The 21,153-nt window shown below is 38.7% G+C and overlaps 1 protein-coding gene across 9 annotated transcripts in view; it reads left to right on the top strand.

Annotated features, from left to right (window-relative positions):
* The window catches only part of Btrc (beta-transducin repeat containing E3 ubiquitin protein ligase), a 168,518-nt gene that overhangs the window by 126,778 nt on the left and 20,587 nt on the right, over positions 1–21,153 (top strand). For all 9 annotated transcript variants that reach the window (XM_069994979.1, XM_069994934.1, XM_069994946.1 and 6 more), the window contains 2 exons: positions 12,467–12,698; positions 16,223–16,409. In XM_069994979.1, coding sequence (XP_069851080.1) covers positions 12,467–12,698; positions 16,223–16,409 — 419 coding nt within the window. The remainder of the gene's footprint in view (positions 1–12,466; positions 12,699–16,222; positions 16,410–21,153) is intronic.

Genomic DNA, 21,153 nt, shown 5'->3' with positions numbered 1-21,153 from the left:
GGATTACTTCTATAGGAGGAGTTCAGCCAATTGATTGTCTCAGGAAGTCAAAGCACAAAATGGCCAAACAAAAATTTTAAAGGTACTAAATTTCTAACTAAACCTATTCTGTATTTTACTTTAGATCAAGAGAAAACATGTGACAATCCTTGAACACTAATTCTTAATCAAATAGTTATTTTCAGATCAGTGTTTCTCTATTGAATGTGATAGGGTAAGACTCTTTGTATACAACTTCTCCCCATAAGAGGGCACTCTGGATCTCTCCCCTCAGATCCTTCCTAAGCAGTTACACAAGGCTTCCAGTGACTCCCACACGTCTTCTCAGGCGTTAAGACCTATGATCCCTTCCTCTCTTCCTTCTCTTTACCTCCTCTCACTCAAGAAGCTTTTAGGCTTAGCATGCTGCTTATGTAGAAAGCCCACAAGGCTCTGAGTTCAAACCCTCGTACTGCCACTAAAAAAAGCAGCAGCAGCTTTGGATGTGATTGTGCACCTATGGTTTTGTTTGTTGAAGTACTTTTTTATTGTTGTTTTTTCTTTTCAGTGGAGGAAAGGGAGTTGAACTCAGGTGCTCTGCCACTTGAACCATACCTCCACCCTTTTTGCTTTAGTTATTTTTCAAATAGTCTTGCTTTTTGCCTGGGCTATCTTGGATTGAGATCTTTCTATTTATGCTGCTCATCAACAGGCATGCACCACAGCTTTTTCTGTTGAGATGGGTTTCTTGAGGGCTGTTTGCCTGAGCTGGCCTTGAACTGCTATCCTCCCAGTTTCAGCCTCCTGAGGTGTTTGCTATTTTTGATGTTCAGTTTTCCAGATACTCTCAACTTTCCAAATGGGGACCCTTTAGTCTGCCAGCATTAAGCTTCAGTTCACTGGTACTGGTGTAGCACATGATGGATATTAAATACAATCACAAAACTGGGGTCCTATAAGACCTCCTCTGGGTTTATCCTCCCCCAAAATTTAATTTTCCCCATAATATTTGTATATTATGAGTATGGTTAGTCTGATAGTCTTGGCAATGTATATACAGATTTGTTTTCATTACTATGATCAGTCTTGGGAGTGGGAGGAACAGGTATTGGTGAAAGGCAGTTCTAGTGTTATTATGCTTCCTTTTTACATTTTATGTATTATCTTTAGTGAACTGTTGTTTAAAAAAAATTCATGCTAGACTTATCCACAATACCAACCCTGCCACAGTTAAATGTTTGAATTCCTAGCTCACAATTAGATTTTTTTTTAATGGATTGACTTAGACTTAGGTTATTTCAGTTCCTAGATATAGGAACTCCTTGTTTCACTAAAGGGTTAACTGGTAGAGTTAGTGAATGGTTTTTTAGCTGCAGGGGTTTTTGAAAAGAGATGTAGGAATTCAGCTGTTAATTGAATTCTTGAGGCATAGACCCATGGTCATTGAAAAAATTTGAGTGAGCAAAAATTCTCTTGCTTTGCTTCTAGTTTATGCATTGTTTTATAAGGCAAGAATTATTTTTAAGAGGGTATTATGCCTATTTATGCTGATTGGATATTTTATATGACAGTGACATTTTAAAAGATCTTATGTAATGTCTTTGGCCCCTTGTATTGCTTCTCTCTGTTTTTTCATCACTTACTTCCCCAAGTCTGCTGCACTTTTCCCCCTGTTTTTTGACTATTTCATGAGGAAAGTTTTAACAATACACAGAAAGTTAACTGCCTGGAGTCTTTTAAATATAAGTAACACGCAACCAGTAATAAGCTGTCGGTTGTTTTTTTGCTGCCTGCAAAGAAACATAAACACAGCGCTCATTTCTGGCAGGTTTTTACTGTCAGAGTTTCTCCTATTATATTTATCTTACAATTTGCCAGGGGGTGAAGTTATTAAGTTTTAGCAGCAGCCATCGATCAAGTTCACAAGTTAACACGATAAAGGCTCTGTGCCGCTCCGATCCGGGGAAATGATGATCCTCACTCGGTAATTAACTAAATGAGAAAGTTAAATCTTACTTGAGAGCTGGGAGAGATGAAAGAGAGGTGTTTGTCAGTTTCTCAGTGGAAATTAGAAGCAGTTTTCTGCAATTCCCTAAGCTGCTGCTCTGTCATATTTTACATAAGCACTGGGAAAACGTCTTGTAATTAGTGCTGTCATGGAGGATTTTTTTTTTTTTTTTTTTTTTTTGCTGAAGGATGTTGGAATAATTCATTAGATTATCAAGAAAGGCTTGTGTCCTGAAATGATTAGCACAGTGAAATTTAAACCATTAACGATAACAAGTTTAGAGCTTGCTGCAGTGCAGAGGCACCCGGGGTATGTCTGTGCCTGTTTCAATCATTTCTTATAATTAAACATTATGTCCTTTTTTTTTTCTTTCTTCACTAGGACCCATCCAAAAAAATCCTTTTAAGGTGGCACTGTCTACATCAGTGGGTTTACCAGCCTTGGAGGTGTGTGTAGTTAGTAGCTATAGTAATGCAGCAGTAAATTAAACTGCTGTGAGTTTCTTGGGTTAGAACAAAAGAACCCATCACCCTGGAAGCTATAAAGTTGCATGAGGGAACACACTAAGGAAACAAGTCTCAGTTTTGAAACCTAAAACTGTGAATCAACCTGTCAATTTATCTAGATCAAAAACTAGGAAACAACCAAAATGATAGAAAAAAAAGATTAGCCCGTGTCTCATCCTTAAATAATCATATATGTACTGGGCCATTGTGAGTTCATTTCTTAGTGAATTTTATTTAACACAATTGGAATGATTGCAAGCTTTGTCTTGTTGGTTATTAGAAACTAGTCATATTCATAATGTGAACTTTCTCTGTGCTGACAAATCTGCCCCTTCCTGTCTTCCACATTCACTAATCAGATCTGACATATTTATGAGTTCACCTAATATGTAATCATATTTAGAAGAAGCTGTTAAAATATTAATACAATAATTCCACTGAGAAATATGATGTTTACTTCTGCTGAAATGTATGGCCCATTTTATATGTTTAGCCATAATTTCTTTTTATTTGGATTCCCACTCCCTTTCCTATCCTCCAAAAGGTAAAGGACTATACTTGTCTTTGTTTTTGTTTTCCCAGTACTGAAGTTTTAACTCAAAGCCTCATGCTTTCTAGGCAAGCATTTACACTGTCAGGCTAGCATCCCTCCTTTAAGATAGAGTCTGGTGGACTTTTCTGCCTAGGGTAACCTGGATCTTCCCAATCTCAGCCTCCCGTATAGTGCATGCCACTGAGCCCAGCTATAGGTTGAGAAGGGGTCTTGAGAATTTTTATGCCCAGCCTGGCCTCAAACCATGATCATTCTATTATTTGTCTCCCAAGTACCTAGGAATAAAGTTATAGGCCCACAGCACCCAGTTAAGTAGTACTCCTTGATCACTGAAAGTTATAACGTTATTTTGTTTTGTTTTGTGCTGGTCCTGGGGCATAAACTAGGACCTGAACTTCTTTGCTCAAGGTTAGTGCTCTACCACTTGAGCCACAGTTCCGCTTCTGGCTTTTTGATGGTTAGTTGGAGATAAGCATCTCACAGACTTTTTTGCCTGGGCTGGCTTTGAACTGTGATCCTCAGATCTCAGCTTCCTAAGAAACTAGTATTAGAGGCATGAGCCACTGGTACCTACCTACAGCCCCATCTTAAGCCATACCTCCAGCCCTAGTGTAGATATTGATATGAAACACATAGGGTAATGTCACATGTAATGACTTCAAAAACCTCTCAAGCTCTTTTACACTTCAGAAGAAACCCAGACTCCTTATGAAGGTCCAGCAGTCTTAGAAGATCTAGCCCAAGGCTGCCTCATTTGTTACCACTTTGCCCCATATTACTTACTCTGCAACAACTACATCGGCTTTCTTGCAGCTCTTCACTTGAACTATCTAGGTAGCCTTCAGTCTTCTGTCTGGAAGGCTTTTTCACCAAGTCTTTACAAGACTGACCCTTTCTCATACAGATATCAGTTAAAATGTTGCCTCCTTCAGCATTATTTCTTGAATGTCCCAGTTAAAGTTGGCTGGACTATTATTCTTTCTTCACAATACATATTAGTTTCTGAAATTGTCATATTTTTTTTCGATATTTGACACCAACTTCCCCCAAGAAGACGAACTGTGTACCTATTCACTGAAGTTCCCCCTAGCATCTGGTAAAGTGTCCAGCATAGAGAGTAGTCACTCAGTAAGTGGTAGTTGGTTAATTGATACTGTCCAAGTTTCAGCCTTAATGGGAATTCTTATTCTGTCCCTCCTCGGAGCATCTTCATCCCTTGCACAACCGTTGCTCCTTTATTCATGAAGCAATTCATCACCTTAATCATAATGTCCCCTTTCTCCTTCCATAGTATTCAATGCCAGAACCTTTCTGAAAGCCAAGTAGAATCCCTAGATGTCTTTAATCATTTGTATTTCACTTGTTATAGTCCCTTCATCTAGTTCTTACAATGCAGATGCAAATGGTGTCCTATGTCTGAGACAGTGTCCTTTTTTATTTACCCCATTCTTCTTCTCAAAGCAGGGGGTTCATGAAAACTATAAACATTTGTCATTTCATCATGAAGTTCAGCCAGTCTGTGATATATTTTCCAGTCTGTACATGACAGCAAAATCAACACACTTAATTTTACAGTTGTAGTTATTAGGCCAGTTGGTATACACAAATGTGCGCTTTCTCTTCCTGACTTAGGCAGCAGCTACAGGGACATTATTGGTCATTTTGAAACTAAGTAGTACATGTCATGTGGTTGGTTTTGTTGTTTGTTTGGGTTTTGGAGGGAGGGGGTTTACTTCTTAGCCTTTGTGAACTATGCTGGAAGAAAGTCCTAGTAATAATTAACTCTCTTTATTTTGTGTGCTTATCATCTGACTTAACAGCTCTTTCCCATTTTCTTACACTCCTTCCCATTCTTCCATCCATCCATCATTCACTCATTCTTCCATCCCTCTATCCCAAGATAATTGTTAACTATAAAAGAAAAAGCAGTAGAAAACCAGGCACAGGTGGCTCACTGCTGTTCTTGCTATTCAGGAGGCTGAAATCTGAGGATTACAGTTCAAAGCGAGCCCAGGCAGGAAAGTACATGAAATTCCTTGTCTCTCCAGTTAACTACCCTCACCCCCTTCCCCACACCACACTTTAGGGGGGAAAAAAAGGCTGGCTGGGACTGAGGCTTAGTGGTAGAGTGCTTGCCTAGCATGCATGACGCCCTGGGTTTGATTCCTCAGTACCACATAGACAGAAAAAGCCAGAAGTGGCACTGTGGCTCAAGTGGTAGAGTGCTAGCTTTGAGCAAAAGAAGTTCAGGGACAGTGTCCAGGTCCTGAGTTCAAGTCCCAGGACTGGCCAAAAAAAGAAAGAAAAGAAAAAAAGCTGAGCTGTGGCTTAAATGGTAGAAAACCAGCCTTGAGCAAAAAAAAAGCTTAGGGACAGCTCCCAGGCCTTGTATTTAAGCCCCAGGACCAGAACAACAACAACAAAAAAAGCAGTGAAGATGTGTAGGGGTGGCAAAAAATTTCTGTTAAACAAATTATGTTAAGCAGCATCTTCCAACTCTTTCCCCATGGGCATCTTTATCAAAAGTCAGTTGTCTGCTGGGCAGTTGTGACTCACACCTGTACTTCTGGCTACTCAGGAGGCTGACGGCTAAGGGTCCTGGTTTGAAACCAGGATTGATTGTGTACAGCTGTAATCCCAGCACTCAGGATGATCCTAAATCAAAGCTAATCTGGGGCACATAGTAAGTTGCAGGCCAGCCTAGGCTATAGAGTGAGAGAGAGAAAACATTAAAAGAAAAAAAAAATCAACTGGTCATATATGAATGTTTCTAGAGTTTCTGTTCTGGTCCATTGGTAATATACTTTGACCTTTCACAAAAATTAATCTGTCTTGATTACTATTACAAACCTTGAAATTCAGTATTGTGAGCCTTCTATCACTTATTTTTCAAGAGCATGTTTGCTATATGTAATTCCTTTGCAGTTTTTATTAAGTAGTTGTACAAAGAGGTTACAATTCCATGGCATGTATTAGTAGAATGCATTTGAACAATACCAACCCTTCCATCATTCCTCATTTTTCTTCCTCCCATCCCTACCTTCAAATTACATAGTTCAATTTTTACATAATGTACAATAAATATAATGCCTGAGTTTGCTTACCCTTCCTCCTTTCCTGTACTCATGCTCGTTGCCCTTTCCCCTCAAACCTTCTACATTCCTATACAGATTTTTAGAATCAGTATGTCAGTTTGCCTGCTGAGACTTTGATTGATACCATACTAATTTTTTAAATTAATTGGGAAAGAATGAGCATTTAGCAATATTGAATCCAATTTATGAATATATCTCCCCATTCATTTAAATCTCTTTAAAATTTTCCTCACAATGTTTTATAGTTCTACAGGTATTATACATTTGTTTCTTGGTTTATTTTTGTTGTTCTATAAATTATGGGCCATGGTTTTAAAAAATACCTTCTCAAGGTATTGTGCCACACATTTGGAGGCTAAGATAGAGGAGGGTTGCAACCTTAATGTCAGCATGATTGTCTCAAAAGTGAAATGAATACTTCCCCCCCCCCCCCCCTTGAGGCTAGTATTCTGCCACTTGAACTACAGCTTCACTTCTGGCTTTTCTCTGGCTTTTTGGTAGTTAATGAGATATGAATTTCAGAGACTTTCTTGCTTGGTCTGGCTTTTGAACCACAATCCTGAGATATCCCAACCTCTTGAATAGCTGGGATTATAGATGTGAGCCAACAATGCATGGGTCAGTGTTTAGTCTTAAGGTATTTAGTGATCTGAAAAGGGACTGTGAAATTTAGGATGATCTGTTCCTTATCTTACTTGGGTGTTGTCTACATGGGCCATGTGCACCTATGAAAATTCATTGAGCTGTACACTTAACATTATGCCCTTTTGTGTATATTATACTTAAATAAAAATCAAAATGGAAAAGTTTATATTATATAGTAAGAAGAAACAAGAGCTGCAAAAAGAGGGGAAAAGCCTAATTCAGTGTCATAAATTATTAATAGTGTTAAGCCAATCACCAATATCTCACCTATATTCCTAGTTAATCAGGAGGCTAGGATCTGGAGGATTTCTGCTTGAAGCCATCTTGGACAGGTAAGTCCATGAGACTTTTATCTCTACGTACCCACCAAAAAATTGGAAGTAGACCTGTGGCTTAAGTTGGTAGAGTGCTAGCCTTAAGCAAAAGAAAACAACAACAACAACAACAAACACCTCAGGAATAGGGCCCAGGCACTGAGTTAACATCTCCAAAATAACAAGCAAAAAGCTGGGCTGACAGCGTGCCTGGCTAAACAAGTCAGCCGAATAAATATGAAGCCTTGAGTTAAGTTTTTAATAGTGTAGATTTATAGTTTTGGAATATAGTTCAATGATAGAGTGCTTGCCTATCTTGCAAGAGGTACTTGGTTAGATCCCTAACATGAGACCTGGGAGTTATTGAGCACTTCTATGTGTGCTAGGTGGGGTGCAAAGTGTGCTTTTCATGAAGTATTCTTTGCTTTCTTGTGTTTTTGTTTTGATTTTGTAGTACTAGACTTTAAACTCAGCATCTTACACTTACTAAGCAGGTGCTCTATCATTTGACTACTCCAGTACATTCCTGTTTTGGGGGGGTTGTTTTTTGTTTTTTGGTGGGTAGTGCGGCTTGAACTCTGGGCCTGGGCACTGTCCCTTAGCGTTTCAGCTCAAGGCTAATACTCTACCACTTGAGCCATAGCGCCACTTCCAGTTTTCTGGTGATTAATTGGAGATAAGAATCTCACAGACTTTCCTGACCAGCCTGGCTTAGAACCTCAATCCTCAGATCTCAGCCTCCTCAGTAGCTAAGATTATAGGCGTGAGCCACCAGCACCTGGCTCGTTTGTTTTTGATCTTCACAAAAATCTTATGAACTACATTCTAGTATTATCCCCTGTTTTATAGATGAGAGAAATAGACACTGAAAGATGAAGTTATTTATTCTATGTCACACCACTGGTAAATTGAGGAGATAGAATTTGAAAGTAGGTCTTTCCATTGCTGAAGTAAAGCTTTTAAAACAGCGCAGTATGGGGTTGTGTTTAGAAGTAGCTATTTGAAGTAACAAGGGTTCTCAAATATATTTCTTTCTTTATGAGGAGACACTCTTTATTTTTTTTTGGAAGGGTAGTGACTATAAAGTTGATAAAATCACCTAGAATAATTGGCAAATACATGGGATTACATTTTACTCTTTATTTCTAATGTCCAAACGTTTATGTCTTACTTATGAAATCATAAGAAAGGTACCAAAGTCTTGAATGAAGGTTAGCTTTTACAGCAAAATAAAGAACTTTGTTAAATCTTTAGGCAGTTTAATCTGAGAGCCACTGATGAAAGAATAACTTCCTGTGATTATAGAAATACCTGGTTTGTTAAGAGTAAAAGCAGAATCGGGCTGGGAAGGTGTCTCAGTGGTAGAGCGCTTGTCTTGCATGCATGAGGCCCTGGGTTCGATTCCTTAGCACCACATAAGCAGGGGGAAAAAAAGCCGGAAGTGGCTCAAGTGGTAGAGCGCTAGCCTTGAGCTGAAGAGCTGAGGGACAGCGCCCAGGCCCAGACAGAGTTCAGGCCCCACGACCAGACCCCCCCCCCCCAAAAAAAAAAAGCAGAATCATTTTTATTACCTTTCTTTTGGCATTTTTGTGCTTTAACCAGCAAAGATTTTAATACAGAACTCAGGTCCATTTCCACCTTTTAAAAGATGAGAAAATACATAAACAAAAACAAAGTGATTTTGGTTGTTGGGATGAGTAAGTGGCATTTGGTCAAGCTTATAAACTCACATATTTGTTAGCCCTCTAAACTACACCACATTTCACGAGTTTTGCTTTGCTCTGATGCAAACAAATACCTTACACAAAAAGCATCCCTGAAGTCCCCAAGGCTTGTGTTCAACAAAGTTCTTCTCAATCATTTTAAGTCTTTTTCATAGACAATGGGCATTTATGCTAGACAACCTCCAGCTGCACATCCCAGCTTGTTGTTTATTGGTTTTAGCTCTTTCCTTATAAACAGATGACTACATGTTCTTTTTTTGGCCAGTCCTGGGGCTTGAATTCAGCACCTGGGTAATGTCCCTGAGGTTTTGTTGTTGTTTTGTTTTGCTTAAGGCTAGCACCCTACCACTTCTGGCTTTTTGGTGGTTAATCAGGGATAAGAATCTCACAGACTTTCCTGCCTAGGCTGGTTTCGAGCATCTATCCTCAGATCTCAACCTCTTTAGCAGCTATGCTTACAGGCATGGGCTCAACTTATATGTTATTCTTGAAATACACTGATTTCTGCTGTGTATTCAGGTACCATTTGTAAAAAGGTCTGCATATAAGGCTTAATATTGATAAAAAGAGGCAAACTACCTTTAAATAGCGGATTAGCCAAATTTTCTATATCTTGCACTTAAATGTGTAGGTAGAGATGCATTCTAGAGTAACATGGATCTCCCTACCAGATTGGAGTCATCTCAGGCAAATAACCAAAGATCCAACACGTTTCAAAGCATATTTTTCTTCAGTGTATTAGAAATTTCTGTTGTTTCTCCAAGTGTCCTCCAACTTCAAACTTGGATATGTTCATTGTCTCAATTTATCCAATCCATCAACAAATTCAATTGAATCTGCCTTCAAAATACATTGAATCCCAGTTATTTCCCTCCACCTTACAGCTGCCTCTCTAGTCCAAAAGATTCTTTTGTCTTTTGTGGAAAATTGAAATATAAGTAATCTCTTAGTTGCCCTCCTTAGGATCACTCCTGTCCCCTTGAGTTTGTTCTCACAGCAGAGGTCTTTTCATGCTTACATGTATCTCATGCCTCTGATTGTCCCTATCTGCTCTCATCCTCCACACCTTTGTTACTTGGTTGATCTAGTGTCCATATCTTATTAGTCAAAGCCCAGAGTCAGCAGAGACACCATAAAGTTCATTCCTGGTGGAAAGAGCTACACTTGTGTAGAGAAGGAGCTAGAATTGTTTGGAGACACTTCCAGAAGTTATTTACCATTACTGATTGACCTGGACAACACAACTCGGATTATGTCTTGTTCACTCAATTCCAGTCACACTAGGACCTCTGCTGTCAAAATTCCCCTCACTGCCAGGTAAGCATGCTCACACCTGCAATCTTAGATCCTCAGGATGGCTGAAATCTGAAGATCATGGTTTGAAGCCAGCCTGGGCAGAAAAATTATGAAACTTTATCTCAAATTAAACAACGAAAAAACAAGAAGTGGGGGCTGGGAAGATGGCTCAGTGGTAGAGCGCTTGCCTTGCATGCCTGAGGCCCTGGGTTCGATTCCTCAGCACCACATAAGCAAAAAGAAAAAAGCTGGGAGAGGCGCTGTGGCTCAAGTGGTAGAGCGCTAGCCTTGAGCTGAAGAGCTGAGGGACAGTGCCCAGGCCCAGAGTTCAGGCTCCACAACTGGACCCAAAAAAAAAAAAAAAAAGAAAAAACAAGAAGTGGTGCTGTGGCTCAAGTGATAGAGTTACAGCCTTGAACAAAAAGCCAATCGAGAGCCTGAGGCCCTGAGTTCTACAGGTAGAAAGTCTGGCCCAGCTTAGCTGTGTTTGTTGCTCAGGGTATCACAAGTCTTAAATCACTATGTTGGCTAGTCTAATTCTTTTTTTTTTGGGGGGGGGTCCGGTCATGGGGCCTGAACTCTGGGCCTGGGCGCTGTCCCTCAGCTCTTCAGGCTCAAGGCTAGTGCTCTACCACTTGAGCCACAGCGCTACTTCTGGCTTTTTTTTTTTCTTATGTGGTGCTGAGGAATCAAACCCAGGGCCTCGAGCATGCAAGGCAAGTGCTCTACCACTGAGCCACCTTCCCAGCCCAATGTGGAACCTCCTAAATCCTCTCAGGTCATTTAACTCCAAGAATCTGATCATTTTCCTCTTACCCACATGTCCTATCCCCTTCCTCTTCTACCCATTGAATTGTGGAGGGAAAAAAACCTCTCCAGTTTAAAGACCTCATGTAATTAGGTCAGACCCACCTAAGTAATCCTAACCCTCCCCCATCCCCCCTCCAAGCCTTTTTTCTTTTTCTTTTTTCGTTTTAGAGACTGTATACATAGCCCAGGCTAGCCTTAAACTTCCAACCCACTTGCCTTAGCCTCTTGCGTGCTTGGACAGGCCCACACACCACTATGCCATATTTAGTATTCTATCATAAAGTTAACTGTTTTGAAGCCCCTACTTTAACCACAATAGTACCTACATTAGTGTTTGTTTGAATGATTGAGGGGAACCACATGTATGATGGAAATCTTGGGGAGACCATCTTAGAATGCCTACCATGATAACATACACTTCATAGCACTATCTAGATTATATTTGCTAATTACTTGTTTATGTCTGGGGGGGAAGGGCAGTCCTGGGTCTTGAACTGAGGATCCTGGGCACTTTCCCTGAGCCTCCACTTGAACCACAGCACCACTTCCTGCTTTTTCTGAGTAGTTTATTGAAGAGTCTTACAGACTTTCCTGCCTGGACTGGCTTCAAACCAGGATCCACAGATCTTAGACTCCTGAGTAGCTAGTATTACAGGGGTGAGTCATTGGCACCCAGGTTGTTTATGTTTTAGTAGAAAATCCAAATGATAAGAGGCTTTTGGTTTTGCTCATTGTTATTCCTAGCAACAGGGATAATATTTGACACATTGTAGATGCTTGGTAAATATTTATTGAGTGAATCAGTTAATAACTATGGCTTGTAATTTTGATGGCTATGAAAGTGGATTTTTTAAAAAAAGAGTTATTTAAGCTTTACTTTCCAAGGTGGCATAGTCTCAAAATAATCATTGGCCTTCTTTGCATGGGGGACTTATTTGACTATTAAAAATAAGTTGTAAGCAAGTAGTTTTGTAAATATCCAGTAATTGCTATACATAAACAAAGCAAATTAGCTTTTTTTTTTTTTTTTTTGGGTCCGGTCATGGGGCCTGAACTCTGGGCCTGGGCGCTGTCCCTCAGCTCTTCAGCTCAAGGCTAGCACTCTACCACTTGAGCTACAGCACCACTTCCGGCTTTTTTTTCTTTTTGCTTATGTGGTGCTGGAATCAAACCCAGGGCCTCAGGCATGCAAGGCAAGCGCTCTACCACTGAGCCACCTTCCCAGCCCCGCAAATTGGCTTTTTTGCTTACTACTAATAATAATATGCTTTTGGCTTTCAGTTTTCATCTGTGTAGAATAAGAATGCTTTCTTGTGAACTTTTGGAAATGAATGTTTAGTTTTCCTGCAATGTACATTACTCTGGTATTTCTGAGGCTTTCCATGTAATTGTGGTTCACAATGTCCAGTTACTGGAAAATAACAGAGGGGCAAAATGATAAAGACACAACTTAATACATCAGGCTAGAAAATTACATATATTTCCTTCATTTTTAATAGTCACTATTGTGCATTTCTTCAATCCTTCTTTCCACAGACAAAACTTGCCAATGGCACTTCCAGCATGATTGTGCCCAAGCAGCGGAAACTCTCAGCAAGCTATGAGAAGGAAAAGGAACTGTGTGTCAAATATTTTGAGCAGTGGTCAGAGTCTGATCAAGTGGAATTTGTGGAACATCTTATATCCCAAATGTGTCATTACCAACATGGGCACATCAACTCATACCTTAAACCTATGTTGCAGAGGGACTTCATAACTGCTCTGCCAGGTATGTGTAGATATATCTATAAATCAGTTTGCTAGAGTGGTAATGCCATTGGGTCTTCAGCCTTATATTCCTCTTATGAAAGTCTTTATTAGCTTGACTTTTACATATTGTTTTAATTGCACCTTGTTCATAAAAGTTTAAGAAAAATCAAATTTAAAAAACAAAGATATCCCCCCTTTACCCATCTTTTCCCTTTTGATTGTTGTTTCCTGATTATAGAAGTTATTGGAAATTTAGAAGAAACAAATTATAAACTATAAAAATAGGGGCTGGGAAGGTGGCTTAGTGGTAGAGCAAGCGCTTGCCTTACATGCATGAGGCCCTGGGTTTGATTCCCCAGCACCACATAAGCAAAAAGAAAAAAAGCTGGAAGTGGCGCTGTGGTTCTAGTGGTAGAGTGCTAGCCTTGAGCTGAAGAGCTGAGGGACAGCGCCCAGGCCCAGAGTTCAGGCCCCACGACCGGACCCCCCAAAAAAAATAGTTTACTCCCCCACCCCCCACCCCAAGAACTACTAATGTTAATTAGTAGTTTGGCATATAGCTCTTTTGTTCAGGTATGGGTGTGTGTATACACATATATGTATGTGTATACATATGTGTGTATGTGTGTATATATATACATATATATATATATTTCCCTACAAAGCTATGATATGTTTTTAACCGTTTTTCCTTTCTTCCCCGCCCCCTTCCTTTTCTTAATGTATTCTCATAATGTGTTTTCTTTTGCCAGTCCTGAGGCTTGAGCTCAGGGCCTGGACATTGTTCCTGAGCTGCATTTGCTCAAGGCTAGCATCTAACACTTGAGGCACAGTGCCACTTCCAGCTTTTTCTGTTTTGTGGTACTGAGGAATGGAACCAGGGCTTCATGCATGCTAGCCAAGCACTCTACCACTAAGTCACATTCCCAGTCCTGTCTTTTCATTAAATATATTAACATGCTTTTCCTAAGTATGCTCTTTTAAAACTTCTTAAAATTTTATCTAGATTTTTTTTAGCTCCCTTAATATTCCCCCAATGGTTTAAAACTCATTATTTAACCCCTTTATTGAATATTTTAAGTAGTTTTGTGAGGTTTTTTTTGCTATTATAAACTATGCCATGGAGGATAGTCATATGTATTAGTCTTGCAAATATCTTACTGAGAGAAATACCTGAAGGGAAATTACTGTATTAAAGAGTATGAATCCTTCAGCCTACCTACTCTTCTCTCCCTCCCCTCTCTCCTTCCTTTCCCAGTCCTCTCTTCTGTCTTCTCTTCAGTAGTAGGGATTAAATGCAGAACCTTGCACATACTAGACAATTGCTATATCACAGATCTGTTCCCCCCAGCCCAAGAGTTAGAACATTTTGGAACTTTTAGTACATGCTGACTATCTGCTAAAAAGGATACCAATTTAATAGCCTCCTGCATACTGTGACTTTTAATAGTTGCTCGTTACACCTTTAAAAATTTTTTATTTTCCTAAACTTGAAATTTAAATTGTCCTTGAAAATTAAAGAAATGCTTATTTATATCTTAGAACCATTTTAAAACTGAAGTTTACCTGTATTTTTTGTTAATAGAATAGATTTTGCCCTCTTGTAATACATTGGATTTTGTTTTAGCCACAGGCAGTTTTCTTTGTACAGACAATCTGACTGTACCTATTACTGTGTTCTCCCCAATCACTGAGACATGCTACTATCTCAAGTTTATACCACTAAGAATTGAACAGGACTTGATTAGACCAGTGTATTTTGCCTAATACTGATCCCTAGTGTGTATTTGCTGACCACTCTTATGAGGTATTAAATCATGTCTAATGCTTTCTGGCCATTTACACTTCTAAACCTCCACCATCTGGCTACATTTAGTAAACCAAACTACTTCAAAAAATGCCTGTAATGCATTAATGTAATGGTTTTGTTTCAAGTGTTAGGTGAAATTACTTCCAACAACTTATTACAGGTACATAGTAAATGATCAGAGCAATTTGATGGCAGCCATTAAAAATATTGGACTGCCTTTGGAAACTTCTGATGGTGTAGGAAGTTTCAATAGATTCAGGAATTGTACCATAATTGTATTTTGCATGAAGAACTAATTATTATATTTTTAATTGGCTTCTAGTCATGTTCCTTTAATAAGAATTAGGTGATTGATGCCTCCATCTGTTTATGCCTAAACATGAACATGTGATGCAAGCCAAACAAGATCCATTTCTTTTCCCTGTCTGCTGGAGAATGTGACAGATAGCCATATAATTTTTATAATTAGAATTATGCTTAATAAACATATTTGTGTTGTTACTAATAGCATGCAAGTGTCTCTTTGTATAATTCAGGAGAAAAGCACAAAGTCAATTTTTTTTTCTTTTGTCAGCCGTGGGGCTTGAACTCTGGGCCTGGGCACTGTCCCTCAGCTCTCCAGGTCAAGGCTAGTGCTCTACCACTTGAGCCACAGCACCAGTTTCAGCGCAGGGTCTCATGCATGCAAGGCAAACACTGTACCGCTGAGCCATCTTCCCAGCCCCAGGAAATCCTTTTGTACTTGACAAAACCTGTTAAGTTTTCCTCATAGAGGAAAAACTTCAGATATTTTTGTCTCCCTTACTTGTAAACTTAGAGCAACAGCCAAAAAAAATAAGCCTATTAGTGTAGTTATCCTATCTTACAAGGGGTGTCCTTTCCATCAAGGCCTCAGAATAGATTTGAGTAGTGAAGAACTTTAATTAGGAAGAACTTCACTTTACACAGCTCAAGATCTAATTGCCAGTGTTTTCCTTTGCACATCCTACACAATACTCTCTGAAATGCTTAGCCAAGTTATCTATTGATGTAGAATTTTTTTTTTCATTTTGGTCACCTGTCATTTAGATTTTGTAATAGTAGTAATTTTCAAATATAGTTTCTTTTAACATGAAGTTAAAATCCTTGAATTTAAAAGATACCTCTATGTCTTTCCTCTCAGGGTTTTTCTTTACCAGTCTGCATTTCCTCCTTCTCTCCTTTCTACATGTCCAAAATTCTATAACCCAGCACATTCTGACTTAGTGTTTCTCCCTCAGTACATTTCAAGGATATTTCTTTTACTGAATAGCTTTGGAACTGCAGCAGTAATAGGAACAGAATGAGAAATGGACCTAATATCAAGATTTGGGGGAGTCTGAATCACAGAGTTTGAGATGCCATCCATAGAACATCCCCTAGTGCTGAAATCCATATAGATAGATGTGAATTGTTTCCTGGAATCCTTTTTATTTTTAATGTCTTGGGGGTTTTGCTGGTTGTTAGCTTTAACTTCCTTATCTAAAGGAAGATGGAAAATACTGTTCATTTCTGTAACCTTATGGAAAAATTATTGACACTCATTTTACCCAAGCCTCTGTTTGAAAAAGAAACTGGACTGCACTAGGGACAATAGTATGTCTTCATAGCTGAAGAGTACTATTCTGTTTTAAATGACAGAACAGCAAAAAGTATAAAAAAATCATTCACCACCTCTCTTCTTTTGTTTTGTTCTCCCCTCCTCCCACTGAAAGCTCGAGGTTTGGATCATATTGCTGAGAACATTCTGTCATACTTGGATGCCAAATCACTATGTGCTGCTGAACTTGTATGTAAAGAATGGTACCGCGTGACATCAGATGGCATGTTATGGAAGAAGCTCATTGAGAGAATGGTCAGGACAGATTCTCTGTGGAAAGGCCTGGCAGAACGAAGAGGGTGGTGAGCCTTTTAACTTTCTTCCTGTTAGAGTTTCCACACCTGGCCATTCAGAATCATGGGAAGATTGGTGGGATCGAGTAAGACCACTAATCATTTAATGTGGTTATTTTGCTGATTTGTATGTAACTAAAAAATGTAAAAGAATACTTCATATACTTACCAGTTTTTCTTCTGATGAATCAATCATAAAATGACAGAGTACCATGTTAATAGTGCTTTGCAAAAAAAAATAATAATAATAGAAAGCTAACTGCCCCCTGCTTAAAACATTCTGCTCTCTGGGTACAAATTGGTATTCTGCAAAGAGGATAATGGGCAATTTATTAGTCAATTAGATGGCTTTGAAACAGATACACGCAATCATATCTAGCTTTTTCCTAATCTAAGACAAATGACTTTTCTCCTGAAGATGTTTTTTTTCCATGCCTATGGCATTTTATCACCTTTGTAATCAAAGACTATTTTTATGCCCATCTAGAATAAGAACTGTAACTACCAAAAAGAATGAAAATGATACTTGGTATAAATCATTGTTTCTTTACCTCTCTCTCTCTCTCTCTCTCTCTCTCTCTCTCTCTCTCTCCTCTTTCTCCTCTTTCTCTCCCCCTCCCACTTCCCCCTCCCTCCAGGGCCTGGCCACTGTCCCTGAGCTTCTTTTTTTTGATAAGGCAAGCACTCTACCACTTGAGCCCACAGTGCCACTTCTAGGTTTTTCTGTTTATATGGTACTGAGGAATCGAACCCTGAGCTTCATGGATGCTAGCCAAGCACTCTACCACTAAGCCACATTCCCAGCCTTTTGTTTCTTCTTAAGACTCATATTTTCTTTAGCTTTTCTTGTTGAAATCTGAATTCCATAAGGTATTATGTAGTTAGCAGCCTAAAAGAGTTCAACAATGTTGGTGTTCTTTTAATATAATGATACTATTTCATTAGATCTTCTAGAAGATTTTTGTTTGTTTGTTTCAAAATGTATAAGAAAGTCTGAAACTAGGTGCAAGGTACACAGTCAGGCAGAAAAAAGCCTGAGAGACTCTTGGGGGGGAAAAGAGGGCTCAGTTTGGGACTTGTACTTAGGCCTGGGCACTGTCCCTGAGCTCTTTTTGCTCAAGGCTAGTATTTATCACTTCCAGCTGTTTTTTGATGGTTAAGTGGAGATAAGAGACTTTCCTGCCCAGGCAGCCTCCTGAGTAGCTAAGATTATAGGCTTGAGCCATCAGCACCTGGACCAAGAGGCTCTTACTTCCAGTTAACCAGGTGGGGGAATAAAACTGGACTGGAGGTATAGCTCAAGTGGTAGAGTGCCATCTATGCATAAAAGAGCTTAGGGAGAGCTCAAGGCCGAGTTCAAGCTTTATTACCAACACACACAAGATCAAGTTTGAGTAGATCATAAATAAAGGTGACATATTAAGTCTTATATTTGATAGAAAATAAATGGCATAAGTGTGCTCAGTAAAAGCCTTGAAAATTAGTTTTGTCAACTGCAAAACAGTTAAGAATATTAAGATTGCCCCGTATGCTATTGCACACTATAATCCTAGCACGTGGGAGGCAAAGACAGGAGAATCAAGAGTTTAAGTCCAAGCCTGAGTTGTATATATGCTACAAAATAAAATTCCTCATGGAATTTTTATCAAAATATGATTAGCTGTCTTTTTTTAGTATCTTTGAAATTCATTAGCACATTAAATATAAAGATACCTCATTGTTAAGGGTTTAGCCATTCTGGCTTTCAGAAAGACTTTTTAAACCTTTTATCTCAAAAGGTTAAAGAAACAAAATACAAATAATTTTTGTCTATATAATTGTAAAAATAAATTCAAATTGCTATTCTTCCCAGATGTCTTTGCTACTTTGTTTCATTATGTAGAAAAATAGAAATTTAATCTTACATAACTAACTTTGTACTATGGAAATAAACTCCCTTGTAATATACATAGCCAAATACATGACATTCACAGTTCATCGTATTGCTGAGTGCCAAGAACAGCACTGGCAATAGAGCAAGGGGGGGCTGGGAAGGTGGCTCAGTGGTAGAGTGCTTGCCTTGCATGCTTGAGGCCCTTGGTTCGATTCCTCAGCACCACATAAGCAGAAAAAGCTGGAAGTGGCACTGTGGCTCAAGTGGTAGAATGAATGCTAGCCTTGAGCTGAAGAGCTGAGGGATAGTACCCAGGACCAGAGTTCAGGCCCCACAACCGATTAAAAAAAAAAAAGAATAGAGCGAGGGGCAGCTGGGAAATTTTTTCTAGCCCTCTAGAAAAAGACAAGGAACTCTCTTCCACACAACTACTGACTGACATTAAAATGCACTGTAAAGAATACAACTTAGCTGTAAAGGTTTGGTCCTTTCTAGTTAGACTGTAAATGACAGTAAATCTACACCAGACATTGGAAATTTATTAAGTCTTTTCTAGAATGCAAGAAGAACTAGAAATAAGTACGGTTTGGGCTATGTGAATGGGAAAATACCAAAGGTAAAGTAGACTACAAGTTTGCTTAATAAACTCTACTCTGAGCAGCAAGATCTTTTATATTAGTTACAAAGGCAGTAACCACCACTAAAAAAATAAATAAATCAAATAAAAATCTTTAAAGCTTTTGGGTGTTTTTACAGAGAATATAAAGATATATAAATATTTCAGGATTCAGTAATTACCACTCTTTCCCCTCTTTAACCAAGAAATCCACTATGCTGTTTTTATTATGATTCAGAATTCTGAATTCCCGTCTTTGGCCACATTTATCCACTTAACTTGGTATATATTCCCATGAATACACAAATACTTACCTGTCCACTCAGTTTGCTTCCTGTGTTAATTGATCTTCCCTTTTGTTTGTTGATGGGTTTTGTAGATTTTTTTTTTTTTTAAAGATAGGCCAGACTGGCCTCAAACTCAGTCCTCCTGTCTCAGCCCCCTGAGTGCTACAATTGCAGGCATTTCTTGGTCTTCTTCTTTCTTAAAATATAAAATTATAATAATTATTTATGATGGGGTTCTTGTTTTCTTTTGAAGCCTGATGACGTCGATAAAATCTATTAGATCTTTCCCCATATGCTGTTTCTAAAAGTGTTTTTCATTTTTTCCAACTAGTGATAAATAAGTAAATATAATTGTCCAATAAAGCTTTTTGAGTCTCTTAAGATTTAACTTACCACTTTACTGTTTTATTTTATACCTAGATGAATTTGACAGTCTGCTCCCTAGGGCATGAACTTTGCCACTTTCTCCTTGAATAATATTGAATATGTTTCTCTCTCTTCTCTAATGGTATCTCTTAAAAGTATAATAAAAAACCACCTGGGAAAAGTCCATTTTCTTAATCAGCAGATCACATTTTATTATAACATTCTGAATTTAATATTTCACATTTATCATGTACTCCCACTCTCCTATGTACTTTGCATTTCACATAGAAGTGGTCCCTGTTGTCAAGAGCTTACATTGTAGAAGATTTACTGAAAACATACGTACAGAGTGAGAAACAAGTTTTCAATATCTAGCCATCCCTTTTGTAGCACCTTTGATGAAGAAATTCAGATAATCTATTGTCATGATAAAAAATATCAGAAGTTCATATGATTTGTTTCCTAAGGATTTAGCCAAGTATTTTTACATATGAAGAAATCTTAGAGTGCCAAAGATGGAGAGGAAGACAGGAATCAGGAATGATGGCTTTGACGTAGTTAGGAATGGAGCCTCTGGAGTAGGTCTGTCTACAAGCTTCCCATTTAAAATCTATTAATTGTCAGGCATTGGTGGCTCATGCCTGCAATCCTAGCTACTCAGGAGGCTGAGATCTGATGATTGCAGTTTACAGCCAGCCGGGGCCAGAGAGTCTGTAAGATTCTTATCTTCAATTAACTATTAGAAAACCGGAAGTAGCACTGTAGCTCAAAGTGATAGAATGCTATCTTGAGCAAAAAAGAGCTCAGGGACAGTGCACAGGCCCCAAGTTCAAGCCCCACAACCAACAAAAATTAAAATAAAGTCTGTTATTTGAATGTAAAGTGTTCAATAACTTTAAACACTTGCAAAATAAAATACATAGAACTTAGAAATTTTTAAATACTTGAAAACTAAAAAATAGATGACTGTTCAGTATGTCTTTCTTTAATCCAGAGTTGTTGGATAATGTATCTTGTTTGGCCTTTTCTTTATGTGAGTATATCATGTTTCATTAGTCACCTTTGAAAAAACTGTTATTTTCACTTCACCATTGTAGATTTTCTGTGTGTGTGTGTGTGTGTGTGTGTACACGCGCGCACTCATGTGGGGGGGTACACCCATTGTAGATTTTCTTTTCAAAAATATCACAAAAGTCAGAACACACTGTCTTCCTGATAGGAAAATTTTTCAACTAATTTTCAAAGTATATAATAGGAAGAGGGCAGGGAAGAAGCACTCCTGTAGACATTGAACAATTAATTATATTTTAATGGAGCTGTAGAGGAGGAGTGGATGGTTGGCCCAGAGAAAACATGATTCTCTGGTGCCAGGATTACACTCAGAGGCATTTCTGCCTATCTCCACTTTTCAAGGCACTGTGCCAGTGAGAACAGCAGTTACTACACCCATAGTGGGGTTTACTAGCTTCCACACCGTGTTTGGTGGGTTCTTAACTTCAGGATGAGGAATTAAATTTTTTACCCAGCAGGAAGTGATTGCCATTTACTGGGGGCTTTTTGGTACCAAAGATCTAGCTTGGGATATGAGTATTCCAGAAATGTGCTGTCATA

The sequence above is a fragment of the Dipodomys merriami genome, unplaced genomic scaffold (assembly GCF_024711535.1).
Source record: "Dipodomys merriami isolate MVZ:Mamm:240054 unplaced genomic scaffold, mDipMer1.0.p SCAF_102, whole genome shotgun sequence".
In the NCBI taxonomy this organism is placed as follows: domain Eukaryota; kingdom Metazoa; phylum Chordata; class Mammalia; order Rodentia; family Heteromyidae; genus Dipodomys; species Dipodomys merriami.
This window is presented reverse-complemented; position numbering and strand designations above follow the sequence as displayed.